Raw genomic sequence first — 24883 nt, forward strand, 5'->3', positions numbered from 1 at the left:
ACAAACCTCTGAACCAATTTGGATGATATTCATCTAGATTTTCTCATAATAGCTCTTTTGTCTCACCAAAAACATTCAAAATCGTCAATGTCAAATAATGTACACCATCAGTTAAGAAAATAAAAATATTTTTTGAATACCATCATTCCATCTTCCACATGTGCATCAAGAGGTAAGAGTCTATTGTAAAAGCAAATAACATAAATAAAAGTTATAGCCGGAAAAAAGTCATTAAATTTTATAACTGTTCTTTGTGTGTGTGCTAATCACAAATTGTATGTTGGCATATAAGGATGTTTTCACTTGAAATGTGATACATGTAGGACGATGGTTTTACATGTGGTAGTTGAGCACGTTTCGGCACGAATTGTGCCAGCTCGCACCGGGGAAGTAAAACACCCCCAGAGAAAACCGTCGTGAAATAGCATACGTGCAAGCAGTGTTTCCTTCGATGAGTGGGGGAGTCAGAGGCCTTACCCATTCCAGTCCTTTCCTTTATTACTCTCTTCGATCCTTTCTTTATCCCTTTCCAATTTGAAGTCGGCAATTTGTATGTAATTTGTAGAGGAGTAAGATCTGCAATTGACCTTACTCCTGTCCAAATTTTAATAGTCGGTGGTAGCGCTTACCATCAAGCGACCCATCAGCTCCATTGCGGACGATAACATAAAAAAAACTAAAAACCAGTGAAGATTCCCTGGATTTGTTAGCTTTAATATCTTTAGAACTAAACTAAAAAAAACTCTAAATTTGCCATGATTTGTAGTCATGAGAAGTAACTGAAAAGTGATGGCTTTTTCTCAGAAGATAAATTAAAATAATGTATTTTGTATATGCGATGAAGGCGATATTAAAAATATTGATCTTAGAACCACATCATCACATTAATATCGATATAGTCGTTCAGAATTATAGTCCAGCTACGCTTCTTTATGGTTAGCTGATTATGACACGTGATCTCGTTTGCATTCCCATCAGAGGATGTCTACGATGTGTTGTCGGACTGAAATAATTTACTGCACAATGCCGCGTTTCGACGGCGCGTGAATAACAATTAACATTACGGTCGAAACCGATACGAAGTAACGGATCTACGACCTATAACACCAATTAAATTGATTGTTATGTATTGGGCTTCTTTGTAGCAAACTTAGATCTTTGCAGTGAGATTTTCTACGTCAGTTAAACGAATTAGGATACTAACGACTTGTTTTTTGCATTGGCATTTAAAAAGACAGGGGTTTATCAGTAAACAAATCAAGGAAGGTATTTATCTATATCTTCATTTGTAAGAAAATTAAAAATATACTGTCATATGTGAGTCATATTTATTAAATGAAACAATATAATATTGTAACTATTATTTATAAAATTATCCATGATTTAGCACTTTACACAGTAAGTATTTACAAACAATACGAGCTACGTACATGACTACATAATATATATATATATACTATATAAATAAAATTCATTGACTCCCATTGGATGCAATCTACGCACTTTTTAATCCCCCTTATGACTGACGCAACGACTGTAGCTACAACGAAGCAAATATACACAACTTTACTCCGCTGCATATGAAATATCGTTTGAAACCTTACATTATGGACGTTTAAATTAAAGCATGAAGAAGGAATACACTATTATGGTGATATCTAGCGCAGTCGTCGAGTCGGTCTATACGAAGAGTTAGCATATGACTAATATTTTTATTAAGTAATAAACATCGTGCTCTGAGTGCACATTTTAGACAATAACATATTCATATACGTCGACAATAAATTCGTTCAATATCAACGATTATATCCCACAGTAACATTATTTACAATTGTAATATGATAATTTTTTATTTTAACGCAACGGTATGTAACAATATATTCCTAAGTAATATTGTGCAATAACGTACAAAACTAATAATTTAATACTATTTAAGAACAATACATGTACACCTCTTAGTACATAACGTGTATACTAAAGATTGAGGTAATTGGTTCTGAAGATACAACACGGGTAACTTATCCAATGACTTGCAGTATTTACACGGATAGATTATCTGAATGGAATTAATTTTGTGATGATTTCGTGAACTTGTATACAGGCGCTTTATAAATTGCACATAACAGAGAGTAATTAATACAGCTATATACAGTATGAGTAAAATAAAATAGCCTATTTCGCACAAAATAAATGGATACAATAATAAATGAGTTGAGCATATTGTACACTTATTATGTACAGCGATATTTGGTAACGAATGTCACAAACACGCTTAGAGAGCCGAGCTCCAGAAGGTCGAAACTATGTTTTAGTTGGAGCTTTAACAATGCCTGAATTCAAAAAGAAACGCATTCAAATCTCGTGTTACATTGGTGATGTTTAACGCCACGTTCGATCGAATGAAACTCGGCTCTTACTCGTAGATAATTTACGTAATAAGAAACGAAATAAAACTTAACATAAATCAGGTCACATAAACGAAAGACAAACGAAGAATAAATATGGTTTCGAAAGTTATACGTAACCGTTAACTAATTAAATAAAATAATTTTTGTGTACACCGAAACACATGTTGACATATGTTGGAGTGAAATTATGATTCGTAAGGCTCAAAGGATACAATATGACGTAAAATATCTACGATATTATATCGCCTTAGGTACGCACACACACATACACGAAATACAATATACACTAACGCACACAAGTCTCTATAAATCTTTCATTCACACACACAAACAAATTAATCCTATAATGTCTTACTTTTATTAAGAATGTATTATCAATTATTATCGTTCGAATCTTTAATTAAAAGACACGAGATGAAAAAAATAACGAAAAGAGTCGAGATAATTGTTGGCTTGCATACCAAGAAATACAGCCAAGGTTGAGTTTAAACATCGCAGTAATTAGTTTTATAATTACTTTCGCACAAGCGAGTAAACTTATCAATCGTTTAAAAAGTATGCATTATTGAAGTGTGTATAATTTTAACATCTTAAAAACTACGCACACCAAAACAATATACTTGGATCACTATAAACTATTAATATTAATTAAAGACCATATCTTCTCGCTCTTATTCATTGGCGTGTAGTGAAAGTTAGATTTCCGATCTAAATTTTTACATCCTTCATAGAAAATCTGCCATCTCATTCTTTATATCAAGTGGAACGTGCGAAATGGCCGTAACCTCGCAAAATGGTACGTCCAAAGAGGGCCAACCTTTGTTCGCAACAAGTGATATTTAAGCCCATAAGAGGTGATTGCTTTTCTTAATTGCGTCAACGTCTTCCCACGCTTCATGTTTCACTTGATCTCAATATGCAAGAAGTGATTACGAAGATTTTTAATTGTTTTAGCACTTTACAGAGATGGAACAATGCTTAACTGGGTAGTCCCACTGGTCTTTGAATCGGTTACAACTTGGATCAAGGTCAGTAAATGAAACATTAAGAAATACAATACTCAACATGTCTAGTATGGGCCAACTTGACCTCTAATGTCTAGTTAATGATTGGTGTACAATGTGTTGTTGGTTCATCATTGAATTCTTAACATTTTCACAATCGAGTTTGATGTTCATAACTATTATTATTATTACACTGTTGTTATGAACATCAAAGTTGATCCTGCTGGTCACGAGGCGTTTTACAATACTCCTCTTTTGTGCAGTGTACGAGCAGTGAGGCTTAATGCACAGCAGCTGTATTAAGATGAACGAGTCACCAATCCTAATCCTGGTACACAATATAGAAGTTCTCAAAGAAGCTGCTCTTTGAGGTTAATCACCCCACCTGTGTATAACTTGAGTGTACGAACATGGGGCTTACACACCACTTCTACAAAGACATAATTCCACCATCCACCATCCGTATACACAAAGCCTCTCCAAGAAACCCCCGTACAGGTGACACAGCAGCTATAAAGGAGACATAACACCAGCGTCCACCTTCCGTAGGCTCGCTAGAGGTGAGGTCGGAGGCCCACCTGCGCACTACTTGATCCTGTTGAGCACGAGGTCGGTGGTGACGACGAGCGCCTTCTGGTAGGGCGAGTCGGCGAGCTCGCTGGCGAGGCGCGCCGCCTCCAGGCCGTGCTTGCGCGCGAGGAAGCGCGTCTGCTCGAGCCCGCGCGACTTGTGCACCAGCTCGAACGCCTTCTCCACGTCGCCCGCCTCTTGGAACCGCCTCATTATCATCGGGTTCAGCTCTGGGTACTGCGGGACAGATTGCGGTTCACTTCGTTTGCCGCTTGCTGTGTGTGTACAGCCACATTCGGTAAATGTCGAATGTACTCGAATGTAGCGATTAAACATTAGGTTATTGTTGGTGTGGATAATTGTAATTTGTTTCAAAATGGACATTTTGTCTATATTAAATAACGAATATTATATATTTTGTAAATAAAGACAATAAAGTCAATAAAGACTTTGTAAATATAAATATAATGAATGTTAAGAGATTGAACTTCATCCAATCGTAACATATAACATACAAGTACATTTTTTGAACAGACAATATTCAATATTTTCTCACCTTTTCACAAGCAAACAGTACGGGGGCAGTGGCAAGTCCAAGCCTGAGGTCGGTGGCGGTGGGTTTGCCCATGGCCTGCGACGAGGACACGAAATCCAGCAAATCGTCCACCAGCTGGAAGGAGAGGCCCACGTTGCGCCCGTACTGGAATGCGAGCTCGCACGTGCTTTCGTCCGCACCGCTTAATAGTGCAACCTGTGATAATGGATGGTTTGAATACGCTTTACTCTCATATGCTGGTGTATGGCAATTGTCTTATGACATTATGACAGTATAGTGTACCTATAATTATTTTATGATGTAAAATAAATGTAGGAGATATAGGGCCGTGTCCTAGGTTTATGTTTCTGCTTTATAAAACAGATCGTTGAAAATATCAAAATTTGTATATAATTACAAGTAATCGAAATATAATATTTTAATACAATACAGTACAACATACAAAGTTGAATTTTGTTATTGTTCCTTTCAAGAGCAATCCAATACTTACCGCTTTAACGGAATTGGCAATAAGCGACGCGGTCTTTCTGTATGTCTTCGTGAGGTAGTGTGCGAATCTTTCATTTTCTGTTTCTTTGCTTCCAAGTTGCATAAATTCACCTTGTACCAAGTCAGTCACCACCTGCAATGAGAAGTTATAATTGTTAAATAAAAATTACGAAGTAAGATGATGCCCTTAATAAATTTCTCTTAAAATTCACCACAAAAAAGTGTGTTCGTCAAATATTCACTGTATTTTAAAGCTTGTACATTGTACCTGATCGTTATTGGTATCCTTTTGTATAAGAAATTGGAATGACATATGATTATGCAAAAAGACGTACCATTCATCACCATTAAATCTGTTTGATATGTATAGTTTCGAATTAATAATTTCATCACGCAACGAGACAGAAAAGTAGACGTTGACACTTGACTTGAGTCATTTTTTGAACCTTACTAATAGACCTATAAAACGGATGAAGGAATGGTTTCTGTGCCATTAAAAGTTTAGTAAAACGATATCAATTTCATAGTCTTGAATTTAAATGTAAATTACACACAAATAAATCTCTAGTTAGCCACTAACATTTTGATTATTTATTTTCTTTACATATGTTTAATACTGTTTCATAGTACAAGAAAATATAATTTATTTAATATTCTTCAATCATGTTTCTAACAACATTAGTTCTTTACCGTAACTTTTTCTTAATAATGTATATACGAATGGCATATAAAATTATTATTCATATAACTTCATGCTTAGCACTGCAACGGATAAAAAATTGGAAAAATCATACAACAGCAAATGAGTTCGTGTGAACATACAAATATGATAGATGATGAGATAATTACATAAGCAAAAAAGAAGTATCTCATTAAGACTAACAATTAGATTCTCAGATATATTTGCTCTTACAATTGGATAATGCATTTACATGAATTGTAAAATATGATAATACATAAATATCAATGTATTTCAAGAACAAAATACTTTAAGTGATCTTTCAAACAATGTATAGACAACTATTACCATTTCAATATGTATGAATGCATTGTTATCACGCTAGAATCCTAAGGGATATATAAGTTCAGTGTAATCCTTTATCCCAAATACTCTTTCAACTGTGAAGAAATTATCATAAAAACACCGTTATCTACATTACCACTTCGTACAATGTGTTATTGCTATATTGGTTGCGGGGAATTCTGCAATTATTTACACGTAACTTAATAAAAAACATATTCGAAGGAAACAGTTATATTTCATATCAGTATCCGTAAGAACCACTATAAAAACTTATTCTAATAACTGCAATTACGTGTACACATTTGTAACCAGCATATTTTTAAGCATCTACATTACTATTAAGCTAAAAGGATTTCGTTTAGTGGAAAATCTTAAGGAATGGAAATAAACAAACATATTTTTTGGATAGTCTAGCTATAATAAAGGCTGTTAACTACATAGCATCACGCTCATTTTGGGAGCGAGGCATCAAAGATAAATATTGCAGAAATGGGAATAATTCTAAATATTCCTTTGAGAATAGATAAAGTTGCATGTGGAACCTACTGTGTATGTGTATTCTCACTTAATAAATTATAATCTTACATATTTAATAATTTATTACGGCGTATGTATCTTTATCTCACGTCGCAATCGGATTTCGAGGTATGATATTCGCATCTGGAGATCGGTGACCAGAGAAGTGAAATAAACTATTTTTCTTTACTTCCTCTATCCATGCGGGCAAGGCCGCGAGCAACAGCTATATAATGAGTGTAATGAGAACGTGACAGTACCTGACTGAGCACCAGCGTGACCTCATCACTGCGCAAGCGAGCTATCATCATCGACGCCACAGCGAGGATGAAGTCGCCGGCCATTGCAACCTGAAAACATCAATAAATATTTGTAAGATAGCATCTATATTATTATACTAATTTTATAAGAAGGAAAGATCCGATAGTCTCTTTGTTACAATAAATAAAAAAGTAATGGATCCATTTTAAAATGCTTTTTTATTAGACATTAGAAACTACAGCTTTACCGGGAAACATAGACCATACTCAATTTTTTTTAACCTACGATTGACCTGGGTAAAGAGATGAATAATTAGTTTTTCATTTCAATAAATCGTGATCTAGGACAAAGGAGAAGACCTTTGTCCTAGATCACGATTATCACAATCATTATCGTTATCAGACCATGTTTTGTTATTCTTAGTATTCAAACCATCAGGATTGGTAAATTCAGGTCGATTGGTTAACTTAAAAACTTCAAAATTCCTACAAATTCTAAAAGACGAATAATGGTTGACAACTTTTCATCTAAGGTAAGCTTTTCTACGGTTTTAGCCACAAATCAAACCCTGAAAACAATATATGAAACAACCTTATCGTTTTCACTAATCGTAAATTATGTAGACTTATTAATTTGAAACTAGGTATATTTATATAATCTCAGACATAACGCATTTATCATAAAGAAATCGTGATATGAATAAATATTTGTGTTATTGAAAGCGAGAATGTCTACTGCCTAGTGACGCTATACGGAATAGAATCCTGACTTTCGTTAATAATCACATCCTCGATTTTTAATTTAGTCAAAGCAAAAAATGTGAAAGTTTAAATATTTCGAATCATAAAGTGAGACAGATAGAATTAGAACACTTTTATAAAATACTAGCTAAACCCGGCAAACGCTGTTCTGCCGTACTCTTATCAATTAGGGGTTTGAAAAATAGATGTTGGCCGATTCTCATAGATACCGGATAAGCACAAAAAATTTCATCAAAATCGGTCAAGCCGTTTCGGAGGAGTATGGCAACGAAAACTGTGACACAAGAATTTTATATATTAGATTATGAAGACATTATACACTGCGTGTATTTAAAAAATAAGAACTTATGACAAAGCTAAAAAATATGTACCTAATGACAAAGTTTAACAACCTTGCAGTGTCTAGCGCAAAAATTGACCACAAATAGTATTGCCGAATAGCGCTCAGACAAATTTTTAAGTGGACTCGCAGTATGAATTCAGTTCAATGACAACCGCCTGCGACGTAATTAACGAACACATAAATATCGGGCGGTGCCTAATACTATCTGGTACTACTAAATTTCATTATTATCGTAAAATATTGGTATGTTAAAGCTGTAAAGGAAAAATTTTTTTTGGAAGAGATCAAAGTGTTGATAAGTAATCGTTGATAAAAAATAACGACACCATCAATTCAAGTATTCTGTACGAACTCAAAAACGAGGACTAAACCTATGCTTACAATAAATAATTGTTACGTGTATGTAGCGCTCATTTCTCCTGCTGCCGTCAAGAATGCGTAGAAAGTTGTGATCCGCCGGCATACTAATGCCGTACGGCGGTTTCGCCGGCTCAGTGACTTGGCACCCGAGTCGTCACTCCGCTCATTAACAAACACTGGCCACTGGTTAGCCTACATCGATTGACCGGCTTCGGCACACCTACACATAGGTATGTAAAGGGACTAATGGGAAACAAACTGGCACATCTGCGTCGAATAGTTTAGCCCGAGCTATAGATTGTTTGGCCTTGAGAAATCGACTTACGTTAACGGTTCAGTAATAAAATACAGTTGCTTCATTTCCTAGCAAACTATCTTTGCTATCTGCGTTTTTATATTTTTAATTGTATTTGTAATTTAATTTATATCCTCAAACAGTCATAAATCTATATTTGTAATATTTAGGAAACGTAAATTAATCGAAACAAAGAATGGTATGAAGACGAGTGTAAATGGACTGAATCGATATGCAATTCCATCCTCTATGTGTCGATGACTTCTAAATATATGCCAATGTATAAGAATGCAGTATGAAAGCAAAGTCTATGAAGTATTAAGAGTTTGAAAGTTACATGCTTCCAAAATTTTATGTTATATGCAGAGGCTAACAACCCTTCATGATGAGAACGTTTACATGGAAAAACTAAATAGAAAGTAAAGTCGGTAGTTGTTGTTAGCATGTGGAACGGTTTCAATTTATATCTATTTCCGATCACGATAACCACGGACTGGAATGAGACGGTTACTGTAGTTCCTTATCACTGTTTCATTATAATATTGAGTATTTTACAGTTCTTAAAAACATTTTTTTTATTTTATTATTTTATTACTCTTTAACAAAAATTGTACAAGAAACTTAAAAAAAAAAAAAAAATATATATATATATATATATATTAATAACCATTAAAAAGAAGAAGAGTACAATTTGTTGGGCGGCCTTATCACTCAGAAGTGATCTCTTCCAGGCAACCCGGGCAAAAGGTAACAAGCATTAATTGAGTACTGGCGGGTCGAGAAACAGAATAGCAAAATAACTTACAAACATATACATAATATAATATATACATATACAATACACAAATACATAACACAAATACGTACAACATTGTCATATATACATATACATCAAATTAAATATTAATTTCAAATATATAAAGGAGACTTAGGATGATGAATATAATAAAATAACAACAAACACATAAACAAATTACTGAGCCAAGCTAGGAAGGGAAAGAAAGTGTTGACGTACTAGATTCTTGAACTGCGAGGCACTCTGAGCTTTTCGGACTGTTAGTGGCAGGGAAATTAGTACGTCGGTTCGGAACTCGCAGGATAAGCCTATTTTCAGAGCGAAGAGAATAGCTTTCACTGTGCAAGAAGGAAAAATTGGACTTTAGGTAAGTGGGAGTCGAAGGATCAAAAAGGATACGGAACAATAAATGCAAACAGTGTAGATCCTGGCGAAGACGGATTGGAAGCCACTTGAGCTTTTTTCTATAGAAGGAAACATGGTCATATTTTCGGAGGCCGAAAATAAACCTTATACAGAAATTTTGGACACGCTCAAGTTTATTAAGTAGCTCGACTGACAGGTCAGGTAAGCATGCATCAGCGTAATCAAGTATAGGAAGGAGAAGGGACTGTGCTAGCGCAATTTTTGTAGGAATGGGCAAAAAGTTGCGAAGCCGCCGCATATGCAGTTAAAGAGTAAATTTAAGATTTAATAGTATTATTTTTGTTTTGTTCGCGCAATTGTTAATAAGCTTGTCAGCTTCCATTGATAAGTTAAATGCATTATGCAAAACAGAATAAAAAAATACCAAATATTTACTCAATGGACTCTCTAGTAGTGATCAAACATTTTATGCAACACGCCCTTGAACTGCTAAGACCTTTAAAGATTTTCAATAGATTTCAATACTTTATTATGTAGGTAATGTGTGAATGTTTTTTATTGTTACAATATGCAAGTCACTGGGAATAAGCATTTTTGTCCTGCAAGACCAAGACACTAAGCATTACAAGGTCAAAGTTAGCTAACTGCAGAAAGAACCGTTTTTAATATCAAATTTAAATGGCCGCTTGATGATTCATGATTATGATATGAATTCCTATTTATATAGCAATATTATACCAACAGTGAAAAGTAATTGACTATTCACACTGCTTTCTCTAATTTATATAATTAAATTAATTATAAAATTTATTAACAATTATTAAAAATTTTAATTGTCATTCTAATTAATGGCCTTGTAAAGTTAAAAGCTGACTCCTAATTGCCGGACATTACTTTTATTCATAAAAATGATAGATGAAGCAAATTTTAAAATTATTATATATATGAAATAAAAGAGTTAGACAAATGGATTAAATTATTCACCTAACTGTTGATACCATTAGACAGAGGCTAAAGTACTTTAGATTTCTTTTATATTAAATAGTTAATGATCGTTTCGGAATCGGATAACATCTACTTGAAATCTGTAAAGTCGTAAATTAATATACGATAGATTAGAAACTATACAAGTTATACTTAATGTCTAAAACGTTATATTTTGTAATAAATCCGTTTTAAAAATTTCACCAATTTACTTTCACACATTTGCCACTTTAATAAAATTTTATTTTCGTGTAGTTGTGTGTATGGTATCAGACATTTTGGACTCGTATGACTTTGCCGTAAAACGAAAGCTTTAGCAAAAGCTTAGGTGCCATGTTTTTTTAAGGACTTTGATTTCCTAGCGTACTGCAATCGCATCACAAGGAAATTCCGGGTCTATATTTATAAACCACAAGATGTATCCAACACAACGGGATCCTGCACAGGTGTGGTACATCGCCGCTTGTGGCGCGTGTCGTACGCGCTTCGTTGCGCAAAACGTGCACGCATTAACACACTTTCTGCGGTCCGCCCCTGTCCGAACTAAAAACGCATCCGCTATACTCTAACTTCAACTAACCATTACGTTTGTACACATGCATCTCTACAGCTTAACGTATTCTTGAGATTATTAATTTATTTTTAAAATGACTGAAGTAAATTGCTAAATAAAGGTAAATTTAAAGTTTAGTTCAAGGTACTCCTTGATACAACTAAACACAATTAAACTTTACGCACATATTTATTTTCCCGCCAGTTCATTACATATTATTGTTCGAGAAAGCGAAGGTCGTCTAACTCGGTTTTACGTTGAGGTTTTGCACATGACCGGCGATAAGAGTGAAAGGCTTTTACGTCGAAAGTTCGCCCATCGCGAGTCATATGAATAATTTACCAGAAAAATCTCTACGATTTCACGATGAGTAAATTCTAAATGCGTTTGGAGTTTCTACTTTGCAATTTATTTACACTATAAATTAAAATGCAAGCTTTGCATGCTCCGCATTATCTACAGAAGTAATCAACCCCTTGTTACAATAGTGTACCATTATTTATGAGGTGTATTCCTTACTGAATGTTAATTTCTTTTTTACTTCAAAATTACCTAGTCACGTCAAGATTCTTGAAAAGCATTTAAACAAAGCGTATAAACCGATACCAATTCGGAATAACCGTTGGCATAATGTATTGTAGTGACCACTACAAGAATCCCAAGTGTATAATCAAAACATATTTGAATAAGCTCTATGAACTTGAGATAGCTTTTCGACATGATCAAGAGTTGCGACATTATTTTCACAAGTGGGTCTCGAGTGAACTCGTGCTGGTGGCGTGTATTTCGCAAGGCAGCCTTGACAGTGGTGGTGCAGGTGGCAGTCGGAAGGTGAATGTGGCGGGATGTGTGTCACGCGGCCGGCCTTGACTCCCCTCTCATCCCCCCTCGCATGACCACTTTTGTATTAGCCATCTAAAATCGTCTTTGAGAAACTGGGATATCAAATATCAGGTTATTGCGACACCCATAACGAATTACAGTCTACCAGTCGCGTAATTTATTGATAAAATATTAACGGAGCCCGCGATATAACGTGTATTAATATATTTAAACATAGGTGTGTCTTTTCACCTTTTTCAATGTTTTTAGCGGGGCAAATATTGGCTTCTAACTGTTAAACGAGCATATAGTCACTGGTTTTTTTTACACGCTTTTTATTAGCTTCACCTGTATGTTTGTTTGTATGTTTGTTTGTAACCGACTTCTTTGGGCGCGATTTTGACCCACTTTAAACGGCCAGATTTCGTTCAAACTTTGTAGATTTATTGAGGACCGATGACAATACACTAATTTGATAAAATTATTCCATTTTTCAATTTGCAAAATATGATTTTTGTTAAAGCGTGTTTTATAGTTTTTTTAAACTATTATTTATTATATTTTAAGTTAGTCATCTTCAAATTTATATGATGAATCCGTTGCAATGACCAACGCATATGTTTTAATAAATAAGTCGGTTTGTTTAATTTAAAAATTTTTGTAGAAGTTCTATTTTACTAGGCAATCACTATAGCTAGAAATGGATATTCACGATTTCTTTATAGTATTCTGCCATCAAAACGATCAAGATTTATTCGAATAAATGTCGATTGAAGTATTTCGCATCGAGTGACTGGTCGGTCCAGTCCACTTGCGAAACATGCAGGCATGTTGAGGCGATTAGTGGCCAACGAGTGGGCATCGTTACAACACACCTGGCTAGATCCTATAGTGACATATGGAAGCCTATTGGATATGTGAAATCATATATAAAAAGAAAAACTATTACCAGGCTCTCCTACAAAAACTAATCGTCTTGCGTTTAGATAAATGCCGTCTATTTAATAAGACGGCATTTATCTATAAAAAGCAGCCTCAATGATTTCTGTATAATGATAGAAATTCGATAGAAATCATAACATTCCAACGTACAATCTTCGAGTTATTTCATGAGTTGTATGACGAACGAACGAACTAATAGCGATAAAATATTTTTCGTACTTGCAATATATATTGAGATGCCATAAAATCATAGGAACGTCCAATGTGCCCCTGACCCAAAGATGCAAAATAAAAATAGTATAAATGGTGCAACGCTGTTCTTACGAAATACTTCACGTCAAGTATTTCTATCGTAATTCAGAGAATCTTGAACTTTGCCGTAGCAAGATCAGTTGCATGCTAATTTGAAATGTGTATATATTCAAAAAACGTATTCTAGTTTGTAATATTTAAATGATTTTTACACACTAAATCGATTTGACATAAATACATATAGCTTATGTATTATAGTACCATCTCTTAACCCTTTTTAATCATATTTTTAAAGATAACTTTTGTCATCAGAGATGATATTTACTATACCCTTCTGTATTACCCAAGTTGTATATCCGGTGATTGGCATACCGCGTTAAATGTTACTCAGTTAGTAAAAGGTTACAGTACGAGACAAAGCGTAGCGAATACCGAGGCTCAATAAGAATAATCAAGAAAATAATTAAATCTTTAATCAAACCAATACCATAAAGCTAGCTGTGCAATAAATCTGATTTTCCGGGCAGGTGCATACAATATGCATACATTATTTATCTGCGGTATCTCGCTATATACGTAAATCATAGGACGAAGTTAGCCGCTCGACCCACATCCCCCCGAGCGTTCCCCGCCGAGTACTGTTATAAAGACCAGTTTTACTTAACTCTTTATTAACGGCAGCTAGGTCAGTCGAGGAAAGTGTTGAACGAATTTTGCTTTCAACGAAATGCTATGTCACACAACGATCAATAGAAAGCAATAGTCCAATAGTCACGTTCATTAAGACACGTCTAATGAAATCTTTTGGCGAGATTTCATCTGAGAATAAGATTGATAGAATCGAATTTGTCATCATAAAATATAACTAGCTGTGACCCGCGGTTGAAACCGCGTAAGTCCGTATCCCGTAGGAATATCGGTATAAAAAGTGCCTATGGGTTATTTCAGTTGTCCAGCTATCTACGAAGCAAAATAGTATTATTATTCACCAATAGATGTCAGGAAAAAAACACGAATAAAACACGATCATGACATTTTCTAAAAAAAAATCCCAGCTAGATCGATTTATCGCCCCCGAAACCCCCTGTATACTATATTTAATGAAAATCGTTGGAGCCGATTCCGAGATTCCAATTATATATATATATATATATATATATATATATATATATACAAGAATTGCTCGTTTAAAGGTAATAGATAAGGTAAACTGTTAAGTATCGTTTTGGACCAATAAAATGCTCTCGTTACGTTTTACATGACATTGATAACAATGTGTTTTATTATTATTTACCAACAAAGTACAATTAACGAGTAATTAATTTACAGAATAAGATTTTTGAATTTTGGAACTTTATATACATAAGGTAATGAGGTTCATCGTAGAGTAATTAATAAATATAATTAAGGTGCCTATTGTATTCGTAAGATGCCGGATATAGTCCGACCAAGAAGCATTTACGAGCAGAATTTAAAAACCTGATCTACAATTGCAAACACACGTTTCATAAATTTGCAATTTGCCATATTTACTCGTCTAAACAAATAACTACTAACCTTGATTTTTTTAAACAAACATTTAATTACGGAACTTGGAGATAAAGAAAGCTAACAAGGAACTCTTAATTAAATATGTATTGTTAACTAAAACTCAAAATGTTTTGTGTATATACTCGTATGTACTATTTTGATTTTAGTCTGTGTTAAAACATCTAGCCAAACTAGGCTCCATCCGTCCGTCTCTTCTATAGTTTTTATTATTGGCACGTATTTTATGTAACTTTGTACAATTTCATGAAATAATTTAACTTTAATACCAATGCAAATTAATTGTTTTAGATAAAAATTATAAGTTTACCGGATTGAAACATGATGTACCATGTTTTATTGATATTAAATTGGAAGTTGAGATCACGTTACATTTATTAATTCACTCGAACAATTTTGTGATTAGGCATTAATAAAATACATTTATTTATTTAGTGCTACATTTACCACATTAAAAATCCATTATATTGGGAATATTTCCATTTTTGACAAGGATAAGGATACGTTAACGGTCGCAAAGCTATGACAGCAGTGAACATATTTTCGGAATTAAGTAACATGTGAAAAAGACAATGTGTCAGGGGTGTAATTAGTAATGATTACTGCATCGTGAACCGCAGGAAAAGGCAAATCATTTATTTTTTTCTTACAGCGGGTCACGAACGCGCAGCCGGACACGAAATTATCTCACGAATTGTCACCAACGAGTACATTACAACACTATATATGCTGAACTATTAAAAAGTCAACTCTTATGTAATAATAAATAGGTTGATATAAGAATAAAGGGCTTCTACGAGAACAAAGTTTATGTAATATACTCGTGTCTGCTGATTATAGGCATTTCGAATTAGCATACGCCTACTGACCGACTTTTGTTTATTTTATGAATTCCTAAAATAAATTACGAGAGGATTTTATAAGTTCCATATTTAGACTGTTTATGATATTTGAGTTAATAAAATAAACGCTTATTATGATATCGCTTGTAGCAGTGAAAGCTATTTAACGACTGGCCTTGAAATCAAAATCCGAGAGTCGGTTTCGGATGTCACAGAAAACAGATTGGTTTAATTACAGTATGTATTCGTCTGTACAAAAGTTTCGATCATGATCATGATTAGATTGTCGTACCTTTTGAAAAGGCTGATTCGATAAGTCCAGAAAGTCTAAATATTAGCGACGCAAAACATAAATATGGATAAGGTGGGCGTTAATAACTATAAAAATAACGCGTTTTAAAATATTACACTTTACATGTAAGATATGCATTTATATTCCAGACGCGCACGGACTTGATTAAAACATCATGTCCCACGGCATAGCAAAGCCCTGCAAACAATAAGTATCGAGACATATTCTGAACAATGGTAGCAGGTACGATAGGAATCGGCAATTCGACGCTGACGTTTCTTTGCATCCTTGACAACCACATCTATTGTGGCGTACGTCTATTTGTAAGACACAAAGCTCCTGCAGAATGCGCATATTTAAATGAGAATATAAGGAAAACGCGAATGTCAACGACCACCACTTGCGACAGTTCACCCTCTCGCACATTACATTGCAAAACACAGTTCATTAAGAAACTACGGGCGTATGAAACAATAATAATGAAGGCAATTCTTCATTAATTTTGTACACGTAAAACGTTTACGACATCGGTAAATAATTCCACATAATGTGCATAGTAACGTGATCGTAAATGGTGTTCAAACAGACGCACCCCGATATCATAGCGAGGCGTTTGTGTACTGAGAAACATACACGGTTGGTACAAATTCAGACGAAACAGAAAAATCAATATTAATTTAAATTACATAATCCTAATACTGGTTATTAGAACGTGGATGAGAGTCACTCAATAAGCTAAGTCAATATTAGAACATAAACCGTTCGATATAATTCTTCTCGCGAATATATTTGAAACGTTAACATCATCAAAGGTGATTGAGTTATTTATACGTTTTAAGGCGTTTTTATTAGCCGGAACATTTGTTTCTATGCGATTATCCTTGTAAGTGATACGCGTAGCGCGTATAAGTTATGTTAAACAAAGAGCATTTAAATTGTAGAACATCTTTAACGATCAATCTTTGTTTCTGTATTTTATAGGTTTATTCCAAGAACTAGGGTTAAGTTAGGGTTAGGTTTATTACGTGTAACATGTAACTTGTTTTAATGTATAAAATACATTTATGTAATATAAGTGATTCGTTGCGTTTAGATAAAACAGCTTTTTAGAAATACTGAGCTAAAGTTTACGCCAGTGGATAATCTACGCATAAATACTAAAGTTATATGAAAGCAACGGATATATTTTGAAGAAAAAAGCCTTAACAGATTGAATAGATCTAATAGATTCAACATAAAACATTGAGAGTGAGGTAGATCGGCGTGAAATAGTAGGACGCTATTGTGTTTCGCTCGGTGAGTCTTTTTATTTAATGCCCTCAATTCTTCCCTTTCCTTTACCCCCTATTAGTGGGCAACGCATTCGAGGCGGCCGGGTCTTATTTCCCAATGCTCATGTGTGAGTGGTGGTGATCGCTTACCATCAGGCGAACCACCAGCTCAGTTATCATATATCATAAAATATAAAAAACATAATTTAACGATATTTAGTGAAATATTTAGTGAAATGGGTAGTGATCCATTGTAACGCCTGTTGAGATTATATTTCACATTTTCACATTTTTCGTGTCAGACGCCTTACTGTTCAAGGGACCGTCCTATAAATTTGTACCAAATTCAATGTAACGATAAATACTTTCTTAAGAGAATATTTTCTTACGACACTATGAAGTTCATTAAACATTTGATATCTCGAATCGTAGCAAAGGCGGGAGTGAGTCAAATGAAAAATAATTTAAGAGATGACCGCAAGGCACTTTCACCAGGGGTCGTCAGCTTTCGGTGCCTCACTTGTTTCTCTCCACTCTCGAACGCTGTTTACGTGCACGCGTACCCGCAGTCATGTCGTCTCACTCTAACTGGTATGAGAGAGAAAGGCGGCATCGTCTGCCCGATGTTCTAGCGACTAGGCGTATGCGGACTACTTCCCACATTTCGTGTTCTCTTTTTATGTAGGGCAAGAACCTTAACGTGACTTAATGACCCAAATTCCTCATCCATTTTGTTTTTTTTTATAATCGACGCAGTTCAATCATTTTTATATTACGCTTGTTTTATTACATCCTCTTAACGCACGAGTAGGAATGTTTCACATTTAACAAGGAAGTAAGAAATCCGCGTAATGTGTCAATATTTACTTGAATAATAATTATGTATATTCGTAATTTATTCTTGTACTTAGTCTAATGCTACTTGGATCAATAATAATATATACCTATATGTGAGTACATGGTTTAGATTAAATATGGTTTAATCATGAATGATTATGTTCTAGTCGAGAAATTATACTAAAAATCCGTTTCCTTTTGAAAGCATGCCTCAAATATGGTGAAGAAAGTAGTGGCGTCATATATTCGAGGTTAGTCATTGGTAAAATATGCCACTACGAGATCTCACTGACTAACGTATCGGTGAGTTTCTTCAATGGCGTAGTAGTGGCCTACTTGCGGCCACTAAAGTAAATACATATTATATGTTGAGTGTAGTATTTATACTACATATGTGTAAAATATACAAACATTATAGGATCCTTTATTCTTACCCTCTTTAGAGGGATTTAGAAATTTCTTAGGTTCCTTTTAAATTATCAATCATTTTTTACACGGTTTAATTGTTTACATCTGTAGAAACTCTTTTATTTCTCACATTTTAATATTACAAAAGAAACAACAGATTCACACGAAAAAAACAATACTTGTTAATTACGATGGATGCATATGTTTTATTTCGAATATTCACGAAACCGCCACCATTTAGGCTTAGGCTTACGTATTTTGACGAACAGAATACAAGGGTTTAGCAATACAATTAACTTAATTCGAGAAAAAATGTCGTAACAGTGTTTGTAATGAGACCGCACCTCTGACACAGAAAAGTCACAAACTAGCTCTGAGTTAATGTCTCATAATAATTATTCACACACAATACTTATGACACATAATGTAAAGATCACGTGCCTTAGCAACAATCAGAAACCCTGTTTCCAAAACTGAGTCGTCATAATCCATTCACTCTGCATTCAATTCCCCATAAAGACATCATACACATACGTAAATAGCGATTCGGGTGCTTCAACATTCCTTTCATATATTAATATTGTATTATTATATCATCGGACTACAATTTAGTTCTGAAGATTGAGAGCCGAAGGTTATACGTCTCGTTGTATATTAAATCTTAGCTGACGTTACAATAGTACTTTGTCTTATTTCAATTTTAATGGATGTAGAACATTTAATATTCATGTCACGGTCGGATTTTCCTGATATATACGACAGTGGACGACGTTACTGCATCCCGACACATACAAATGGACAGTCCTTGTGAAGGTTGCATTATATTAATTTTATTAACAAGTTTAAATAGATCTGGAATAACCGATTATCTTCATAGATTCTATAAAGGTAAATTGAATACTCTAGAGACTGTGAACTGTGAACATAGAAGCTAGTTCGAAGTGTATGGACAAGCGAACTAACCTAGGCAAATGTTGTCATGTTACAAGCATGCAGCACTGTATTAGCCATACATAGGTGGCGTAATCGATGTATTGAGATGTGATGTAATACTGCTTACCTTCTTGTGATTCCAGAGCACGTTGACGGAGGGTTTACCGCGGCGGAAGTCGCTCTGGTCGATGACGTCATCATGGATCAATGACGCTGAGTGGATCATCTCGCTGATCATTGCTACCTGCCGCTGGGATGGCAGTAGAGCACTGTAAATATGATACGTTTAAAAAAAGATCGAAAGAAAGGTGAATTAAATATGCAATATCTATTTCCTAGAAATAGCTTCAAATTTACTCTGATAAAAATGTATACACCAATATATGAAAAAAAAACAATGCTTTTCTTTAAAAAACTTGTTCTGGCAGAATAAAAATGTATAAATAATGTTACACATATGAAAAGATAGTGAATTATGTGCACCATTCACGATATTTTTCTTTAGGTAACCGTGACAAATTTCACAAAAAAAACCTTATAAATTTCTTGAATCATGTTGCGTAATTGTGTTTCCCCAATCCATTAGCACTTAAATGTCGATAGAGTACTACTACTCTCCTTTGTACACAATGCTCAAAACTCGCTAATTATGTTACATTACAATAAGATGACACATGTATAATACGAGGATAATTTTATAAACACATCTAACAAATTTGGACGGAATACCTTGAAAGAATCGAAAAACAATATCTTGAGAACAGTGTTGTTAAACTAAAATTTTCAAATAATATAAATTGCTCCCGTTTACACAAACATCACATCCTAGGGTTTTTACCCAGTCACCGTAGTCTCGGTGGTATGTATGTATTAATAATATAACATTAATAAATTATTCTACACACAGACGGACTTTGCACGCACCTTACATAAAGCGTCTTAAATATTCGCCACGTGTATAGTTAGGGCAATACGCGGCGAATCATAGTCTACGTGCGAATAATATATTAAGATCAAATTATTATGCCTACTTTAATCATCACCAACCAAGGATACGCTTAGATATGCACACAAGATATAGTCTAGAAGATGTGCCGAAGATATTCAGGTGTTTGATTACGAAAAGGCAACAGATACTCATTCAATTATATAACACCTGTAAGTAGCAAACAATGAAGTAATTAATAATGTTGGCAACGAAGCAACATAAGAAATATGTCAGAATGACATGAGTTTCGTAACAAATTTTAAATAGTGAGCGGTAGTGAGAATATTGGATGAACCAAAAATCTTTTTCGAAAGAAAGGGTACCGGGTAAGGGACTTTCCTTCGAAAGAGGGTTCAAAAGAAATATTAAAATTTATCCAAATATAAACAATATTCCATTAAACGCGATATAATCACGTCAATCGATTGAAAATCCACTGAGTTATAGGAATTAGAACAGAAAAGAGTTGTAAACAGAAATCATCCGAGATTCGATTTGGGAAAGCGGCTTAATAGATGGTACATTTCAAAGCTGCTCAGTATTTTTTAACATTAAATACATATATATTGGTTCGTATAGCATGGTATTTATATAGAAAACTTACCTATTTTCACCGTATACGTGGTAGTTGACAGCTTTCGCCATTAGGATAGCCACCATTGGCCTTAGAGCTTTACCCTGACCGTCGAAGTAATATGTAGCTATGGTGTTCAATTCAGGCTGATTTGTGTTGCGTTCCAGCTCCTGCAGGCCAAATAAACTAAAGTCGAGTTGGGATCACATTTTTTTTTATAAAATACCTTGGAAGAAATTAACAGACCACATATGTGATGTGAATGATTCAAAATTTCGTATTATAACCTTAAAACTAAATATATTTAAAACTATTTGTACCAATCGATATAACTATCAATATTTTACGAAGATATGCCGTAACCATCAACCTGTAGTTATTTAATCGTATTCCGTTCGGGATGTCGTAAATGTCCTTAAGAAATAATCTGATGTAGTAATCTTGATTCGACACAATTTAAATTGTGTTTAGACAATGTAAATCTCGGACGAAATCGCTAATGCTTTTGTCCTCCGCCATTCTATTGTAACGCTGTAATTTGTATGAAAACGATTTACATCAAACGATAATCTTACAAACATACATACTATTTAATAATTATTTCGAACCGAGCTTAATGCAACTGTTAAAACGGATATCGTGTTAAACTATGCAAAATTATCTTGGAAATAATAAATATTATTACTGTTATAAATATTTGTACGTGCAATCTAAGAATCTTAATTATCTTCATTTATTCCTATCATACAAAGAATAAGCAATATTTGCAGATATACTAGTTTACATTGCAAATACACAAATATTTATACTATGATGACTTTTATCAAGTTTGCTAGAGCGCAAAAGATACGAAAATACTGAACAAAATTTTCGAATCCTTGGCTGTCGTGACCACGAGGAATTTTCAATTATATCACACTGCCTTTTGGGCCAACATTTAATCGACGTTAACATGTTAGGACAGAGCAGTCAATGCCAGAATATTACAACATTATTTGCTATGCAATGTATTCATTAGCGAGCTACGATATTATGGTCACGTCACAGATGTTTGAAAATTAGTTTAGAAGGTTATGAATAACGTTGTTATAGTTAATGAAACTAACATAGTTTTGCTGTGATTATGGCAGTATAAGCAATATGAGATTATAAACGTACAATAGACCAGATAGTAAAGAAAGCTCGGCGTCACGGTAGGTTATTTCAAAAGAAGGTCGTTGTTCGTTCACTGCACTTTACGCTTGACATCAGAATACAAAAGTCTGAAATATTGTTTCAAGGTCAGTAGATAGTTGAATGGTATTACAATTTGATCATTTTACCTGTAGGTATTAGTTTCATATACAAACCAACGTATATGTAAAACAAATATTGTATCTCCTAAACTTTATTTTAAATAATTTTGAATCATGATTTCAGAACACATCCTGCTGACATCTATGTCAAGGACTGAACATGAGCAAAAGGCGAAACAGATTTTTGCAACTAACGCTATATTAAACGTAATTGTATACTCGACGGATATTTAGGTAGACACCAATCTAATCTTTAAAATTCCGTTTTGTCTCACAATTATTATGTTATTATGAAACTCAAGTAATTACAAAACTGCGCGAAGTACATTAAAAGCATTTTGTGCTTCTTCTCAGACGGATCGATACGAAACATCCTTTTTTCTAAATATTAGTAACGACACAGAAGAAATAAGTACTTCTGGTACAACATCACCAGGTGCATTAGAAAATATGCAACAAGATTATCACTGCATTTGTATAGGCGTTTAAGCCTAGTTTTAGACAAGTTTTCAACGTAAGAAAGTAGGCGAACTAGCCATCATTTCCCCAAGCCATGACAACACAAAAGTAGCAAGACATAATTTGCTCCGTGCAATTAAATTCTTTCCGTTAAAATTACCAACGATTTTGAAAAATCGTTCTACTGTTACAAAAGAGCTGTCTGAAATCCAATTTTATAAATGATTACTGCAATATTAGTAATCTGGCACGAAAACATATGTAACAATATAAACATAACCTTGCTTTTGAATCAACTGCACATATCATTATATTTCATCAGTGTAGTAAATAAGCTACGTGGATCTACATTTGCATACTACGATTTGTAGCGTTTTCGTAGCACCTTTACTAAGCTTATAGGTTATTCGCTGCACTGATTTAGTGTTCATACAATTTATATAATTGATAAATGAAATATTAAATACGAATTAATTTCGCTTACTACCTTTCTTGGTTATGTTCATATATATTTTAATACTAGCTTGCCGTCCGCGTAGTCAAAGGAAGAGATAAACAAGTCCAGGGGTTTTTCCCCGCACGGATCCCGCTTCTATGGGATTCCCAATATTCCTACGTCCTTATTTGGATCTCAAACTATATACGTGCCAACAAACTCTCCAGTTTTATATTTTCCCATATTTAGTCAGATTTATCATAAATCTCCTTCGTCATTTACTATTTCGATTTACAACACGGGATATTTCAATTTCTACGAGAAAATAATTATCTTATTTTCTTTTGTAATCTTAAAGAGTATCGATGTGTAAATATAAAAAACTTCTATCATGATGTATTCTATTCATGCACAATAATCACAGTTGAATGCAACATTATAAAGCATCGGGTGAATGAATAGTTCTAATAATCGCTGATACCCATTCGAAGCCCGTTCGAATCGTGTTGCTAATAGTTAAATTGTCAGCACAAAAAATTCACATGTCCTGTTATAAATCATCTTAGATTAAAATTACACAACCCACACCTACTCGCGTGCTAGTGCTTGATAACTTTTAGACAATTATGCGTAAGCACCATTCGACCTTTGCATTACAGCATAAAATGCTATTAACTAAATTAAAACGTAACACATAATCCTTGAACTACGCCTTGATAAAACATTTTTTTTATGGATTTTACTTATATTTTATTTCTATAGTATTTCCGAGCAACTTCATAATACAAAATGGTGAAACCTGGCCTGTCATTAAAAGTGTATGAGATGAGAGTGTAATACTATGAAAATACTTCAGAATATAATAATACTATACAGACAATTTATAGACAATTTTGATGCAGTGGGTTGTGTTGTTTACTCATATTTATACTTTGTGCCAATTATAGAAAATTGAACTCAGCATTTATGTACCCGACTTACCCGATGTATTCTATCGCTATACATCGAGCGAAGAACAATTTCGGCTATAAACAAACCTATTTACGCTTTATATTACACGAGCGTTATGACCATTGTCTTACCGATCGTATGTCTTCGTATATTCCATTTAGGTCGTCTTCGAGCAGGCGGTAGGGGTCGACGATCTGTGCACCGTAGTCTGGCAGGGAGCCTGTGCTTGTGCTTTGCATGCTGGATGCGAGGCGACGCATCGCGCCGGAGGTTGCGGTGCCTCCCAGGGTACCGCATGCTGGCCCGCATGTGGTCACGCGCTGGAACAAGCGAATGAAGTGTAAAAACTAGTTAGTTAACAATTATCATCACTACATATTATAAAACAAAGTCGCTTTTTGCTTGTGCTTTGTGCTGCTTTGTGCGTCTTTATCTTTAGATATTTAAAGTTACGCAACATATCGAGATGTTTTTTTAATAGATAGATTGTATTGTTATTTATTTATTATTCAAGAGGAAGGTTTATATATATAACAACATATAAACTTCTCCGAATTGCAATTGCCTTGAAATAGGCAAAAGCTAGTATTACAAACAAGTATTTCAACGACTTTTATTTTAAGCAAAAAAAAATATCTATGATGTTAGTATTAAATATAGATATAATTTATAAAGAATTGCGAAATATAGTATAGAATATTCTAGTAGGTTTATATTTTCTAACTTGGCGTAACACTTTTCTGGCCG

General features: G+C 34.2%; 1 protein-coding gene across 1 annotated transcript in view; it reads right to left on the bottom strand.

Annotated features, from left to right (window-relative positions):
- Nucleotides 1–1349: 1349 nt before the first annotated feature.
- Nucleotides 1350–24883, bottom strand: part of LOC119838394 (all trans-polyprenyl-diphosphate synthase PDSS1) — a 33491-nt gene continuing 9957 nt past the window's right edge. The window contains exons 2-8 of the mRNA XM_038364327.1: nucleotides 24268–24456; nucleotides 21026–21165; nucleotides 19561–19702; nucleotides 6828–6917; nucleotides 5029–5160; nucleotides 4539–4733; nucleotides 1350–4219 (exon numbers count right to left, since the gene is read on the bottom strand). Coding sequence (XP_038220255.1) covers nucleotides 3998–4219; nucleotides 4539–4733; nucleotides 5029–5160; nucleotides 6828–6917; nucleotides 19561–19702; nucleotides 21026–21165; nucleotides 24268–24456 — 1110 coding nt within the window. The 3' untranslated portion in view covers nucleotides 1350–3997. The remainder of the gene's footprint in view (nucleotides 4220–4538; nucleotides 4734–5028; nucleotides 5161–6827; nucleotides 6918–19560; nucleotides 19703–21025; nucleotides 21166–24267; nucleotides 24457–24883) is intronic.

Source organism: Zerene cesonia, unplaced genomic scaffold (genome assembly GCF_012273895.1).
Source record: "Zerene cesonia ecotype Mississippi unplaced genomic scaffold, Zerene_cesonia_1.1 Zces_u002, whole genome shotgun sequence".
Taxonomy (NCBI): Eukaryota; Metazoa; Arthropoda; class Insecta; order Lepidoptera; family Pieridae; genus Zerene; species Zerene cesonia.